Source organism: Cebus imitator, unplaced genomic scaffold, assembly GCF_001604975.1.
Source record: "Cebus imitator isolate Cc_AM_T3 unplaced genomic scaffold, Cebus_imitator-1.0 Scaffold306, whole genome shotgun sequence".
NCBI lineage: Eukaryota > Metazoa > Chordata > Mammalia > Primates > Cebidae > Cebus > Cebus imitator.
In genome coordinates this window covers 759,003-763,359 of record NW_016107621.1, presented here as the reverse complement: position 1 = coordinate 763,359, position 4,357 = coordinate 759,003, and the positions used below count along the sequence as shown (strand labels likewise).

Genomic DNA, 4,357 nt, shown 5'->3' with positions numbered 1-4,357 from the left:
GGGAGGCTGAGGCGGGTGGATCACGAGGTCAAGATATCGAGACCATCCTGGTCAACATGGTGAAACCCCATCTCTACTAAAAATACAAAACATTAGCTGGGCATGGTGGCACGTGCCTGTAATCCCAGCTACTCAGGAGGTTGAGGCAGGAGAATTGCCTGAACCCAGGAGGTGGAGGTTGCGGTGAGCCAAGATCGCGCCATTGCACTCCAGCCTGGGTAACAGGAGTGAAACTCCATCTCAAAAAAAAAAAAAAAAAAAAAAAAATTGATACATTACTTACATAAAGTGCATGAATTATAAATGTATTGTTTTGATGCCTTTTCAAAAATTGAACACACTCATGTAAATAGTAGCAAGATCACTAAACAAAACCTTCCTAGCACCCTAGAAGCTCCCTCATGCACCCTTCCACTTACAAATTTCTAGTGTAAATCATCTTTGCTTCTCTGGGAACAAACAAAACCTAGTCCTAGTGTTTTAATTTTTAATATACTGTTGATTTAGTTTGCTAATGCCTTGTTTACAGTTTTTATGCACCTCTGTTCATGAATGTGATTGGCCTGATGATTTCCTCTTTTTGCCCTTTTTTTGTTCTGGTTTCAATGTCAAGTTTATACTAACCTAATAGAATGCGGTAGGGAAATATTCCTTCTTTTTCTGCCCTATGGAAGAGTTTGTATAAGATTGAGATGATCGATCACGAAAGTTCTGCAGAAATCACTGATAAAACTTCTGGGCTGCACCAGGGAAGTCAAAATGCTACAGTGAGACATGATCGTGCCACTGCACTCCAACCGGGGCAACAGAGCGAGACCCTGGCTCAAAAACACAAAACCAAAACTAAAACCATGGGCTCTTTCTTCTGTCTTCCTTATTTGCCAACTTACCAAAAAAAAAAAACCCACTACTAAGCAGATAAAATAAGCTCAGGTCTCCAAATCTCTCAATGCAATTCCCTCAACTGGGACAGAAATCTGCAGAGGAGGAAGATGCTAGTGTGAGCAGGTTTCACCTCCTAGAGCCAGCTTCTTCTTTGCAAAATTGAGATAAAAGTTGCCTCACTGAGGTCTTGTGAGGATTAAATGATACCGTGTGTGTAAAACACTAGCACAGATGCTAGCACAGTATCTGACATACATAGTAGATACTCAGTAAGTAATCCCGGATAATAATCACCCTGGTGGCCAAATGCAGTAGCTCCCATGTGAAATCCCAGCTATTAGGGAGGCTGAGGCAGGAGGAGCACTTGAGGCCAAGGTTTGAGACCAAACTGGGTAACACAGTGAGACCCCCCATCTCAAAAAAAGAATTGCCCTGAGGAGACTATTCTCTAACTCATAAGACCCTTCCTTTTAGAGAGGAGGAAACTGAGGCCCAGAAAAAGGAAGAGATTTCGCCAGGGTCTCAGAAATCAGACCCTGATCAATAGCTGAACCCAGGCTAGAGCTGAAGCCTCCAGAGGAAGGGGAAGGAGAAAAGGAGTATCTCAGCTCCCCCAGCTGCTGGGCAGGATACTGTCACTTTGCCAGGATCCTCTTCCCCTGGGTCGCCACTTCCCTGGACATGCTTGGCCCTCCTCACACCTTCCTCACCTCTGTGCTCTCATGGACCACAGGACAAAGCCAAAAGAGAACTCTGCTATTTTATTTGTTATGTGAAAGGGTCTGGGTGTTTGTCTGGTGCAGCTAGATGGTCAGTCCCTGAAGACAAACAGGAGGCCTAAGAGGACACCCCAGGCAGGACCTTGCCTGGAGGACCCTGCACCAACAATCTGAGACTTCTCTAAGATGTTGAGGACCTCAGTCACTTTGATGCTCCCAATATGATGAAAATCTGCTAAGAGCTGGTTATATTCACGAGCACAGCCCATGAGGAGGAAGGTGGTATTGAGAAACCCTATAAGGAAGAGAGGGAGAAGTCAGAAACACTTTCAAGACTCAAGAGCCCTGCCTTCAGCGCTCACATCTGTAATCCCAGCACTTTGGGAGGCTGAGGTAGGTGGATCACTTGAGGGCTTTAGGCCAGGAATTCGAGACCAGCCTGGCCAACATGGCAAAACCCCATCTCCATTAAAAATACAAAAATTAGACAGGCATGGTGATACATGCCTATAATCCCAGCTACTTGGGAGGCTGAGGTATGAGAATCACTTGAACCCGGGAGGGGAGGTTGCAGTGAGCTGAGATCGCATCGCTGCACTCCAGCCTGGGCAATAGAGCAAGAGACTCTGTCTCAAAAAACAAGCCCTCCCCTCTTCCCAGATGTCCCTCACAAACCAGAACACCTGCTTTCCTGTCAGAGACTTAGCCACCAGGCACCTGCCCTGTCCTCTTTGGAATTCATGGTGCCCAGTCCCTTGCAGCAACCCCAATCCCATCTCCAGATCCCACCAGCCTCTCTGAGATGTGAAGGCGCTGGACAGTGCCTGGCATAGAGCAGCCATTTGATAAACAAAATTCCTCTCCTCTCACCTGCCTGAAGTTTTAAGGTGGAACTGTAACACGTAGAGGCAGCCAAGGGGCAAAAACTAGTGGTGACAAAATTAGGGAGGCAATCCTTCAAGTGCTCGCCCACACAGGTTGGGCAACTATGGGATGTAGATGTGACAAACTTAGGAGCGCTGGCCTTCAGTTTCACAAAAGGCTCCAAATTGGTGAGGTTGTTGCAGAGATAAGATCGGCAGACGCGACTGTAGGAGGCAATGGACACTCCAGGTGGGGAGACAAGGTAGGAGACCTGTGCAGGGTAAGACGGAGATGGGCTGCAGCCTTTAAAACCCACGACTCCCCTTGAGGTCCCTAAGAAGCAGAGGATGAGAGAGCTCTGATCAGTGTCACTGGCCTCACCCAGAGTCCCCCTTCCCCCAGCTCTTTCGGCACCCACCCTGCCTGTCACCATCTTTGCCTCCCTCCCCAACCCCTGTGTCCACTCAATGCAGGGGCATAGGACTCAGATCCTGGGGTCTCCATCCGAATCTCCTCATTCTTCCCCTGTAGGGCCCCCCACACAGCTCCTCTCTCCCTTGTGCCCCTCCTCCAGGGATCTGCTCACCTCCATTCTACCAACTTATCCAGCCCACACCACTCTCCTGCTAGTGTCCTGACATCCAAAACATGTAATGATGGCCAGGCACGGTGTCTCACGCCTGTATTCCTAGCACTTTGGGAGGCCAAGGCGGGCGGTTCGCTTGAGCTCAGGAGTTCAAAACCAGCCTGGGCAACAGAGGGAGATCCCCCATCTCAAAAAAAAATTTTAATATATGTATGTATGTATGTATGTATGTATGTGTGTGTGTATATATATATATATATATATATATATATATATATATATACATATATACACACACGAGGTAACTATCTGGAATTCCAATCTAGAGTCCCTGGGTGCTGGGGGTGGAGCTGGGGGTCAGAAGAGCAAGCAAAAGAAAATGGATCAAACCCAGCCTGCTTCACCTGTCTCGATGAACACTAGCGTCTCCTCGCAGCCCTCTTTCAGCTTACACACCATGTTCCTCATCAGAAGCCACTTCCAGTTATAGAAAGCAACAGCTCTGAACCTTGACGATGTTGCTTCATAGCACAAAAGAGCTCCAGCCCCTAAAAAGAAAATGCTCTCCCCGTCATTGTCCCCTCACATCACCTTCTGAGCCCTTGAACTGCCAACCAAGAGTTCAGCGCCCACAGATCCTGTCCCCCATGAAACCTACATACCCAGCCCTCCTTCTACTAGTGACATGAATTCAGCCTCCCACCTTTCTGGGTCTTATAGCATCCAGCCCCACAGGACATACGAGGCAGAGTAGAGATGGCCCCTAGGAGCCAGAACAGCTGCACGGGTCTCAAATGCTGGGGTCCCATGGTCCTGGGTCTGGGTCCTGAGTGCTAGAGGTTAGTCTGGAACCAGTTTCAGTCTGGATCCCAAGCCCAGTTCCTGTCAGTCCTCCAATTCTTTGTCCACCTGTCTCAGGGTCACTGTTTCTGGAACAGAAAGTTGATTGCGTCAGTTTCTGGGACATAGGCTCCCTCAGACCTTCTGGGTCACAAGTCTTCCCATCTCCACTATCTGCCCTCCAATTTAACCTCCACCACCCACCATGTTAGCTTCTCAAAGCAGGATTCTCACTCTCTCACTTAGGTCTTCCCATTAGACAAGGTGCTGAGCAGAGAATCCTGGCTTATCCAGAGGATCATTGATATGCAGGCTGTTCTCCAGCCAGAGGCAATGAGATCAGAGCAGCAAATGGATGCTTAAAACTCGTTTGTGTGTGTGTGTGTGTAAGTTAACATATCACTAAATAACCCTCGGTTTGATAAGGAAATTTAAAAGTATTTAAAGACTGGAAGCGGTGGCT

General features: G+C 47.9%; 1 protein-coding gene across 1 annotated transcript; it reads right to left on the bottom strand.

Annotated features, from left to right (window-relative positions):
* Positions 1–1,628: 1,628 nt before the first annotated feature.
* LYPD4 (LY6/PLAUR domain containing 4) lies at positions 1,629–3,975 on the bottom strand. The gene is made up of 4 exons (XM_017503154.2): positions 3,797–3,975; positions 3,459–3,602; positions 2,475–2,801; positions 1,629–1,899 (listed from the first exon to the last, which is right to left on the bottom strand). The coding sequence occupies exons 1-4, from the start codon at positions 3,861–3,863 to the stop codon at positions 1,697–1,699; spliced, it is 741 nt and encodes a 246-aa protein (XP_017358643.1). The 5' UTR covers positions 3,864–3,975; the 3' UTR covers positions 1,629–1,696.
* Positions 3,976–4,357: the final 382 nt, after the last annotated feature.

Bases quoted from the DNA above. Each gene is read 5' to 3' on its own strand.
- LYPD4 (XM_017503154.2), bottom strand. From the start codon at position 3,863: ATGGGACCCCAGCATTTGAGACCCGTGCAGCTGTTCTGGCTCCTAGGG. The intron at 3,603-3,796 runs GTATGTCCTGTG...TTTTCTTTTTAG, and splicing joins GGCCATCTCTACTCTGCCTC to GGGCTGGAGCTCTTTTGTGC. The intron at 2,802-3,458 runs GTGAAGCAGGCT...TCTGCTTCTTAG, and splicing joins GCTAGTGTTCATCGAGACAG to GGACCTCAAGGGGAGTCGTG.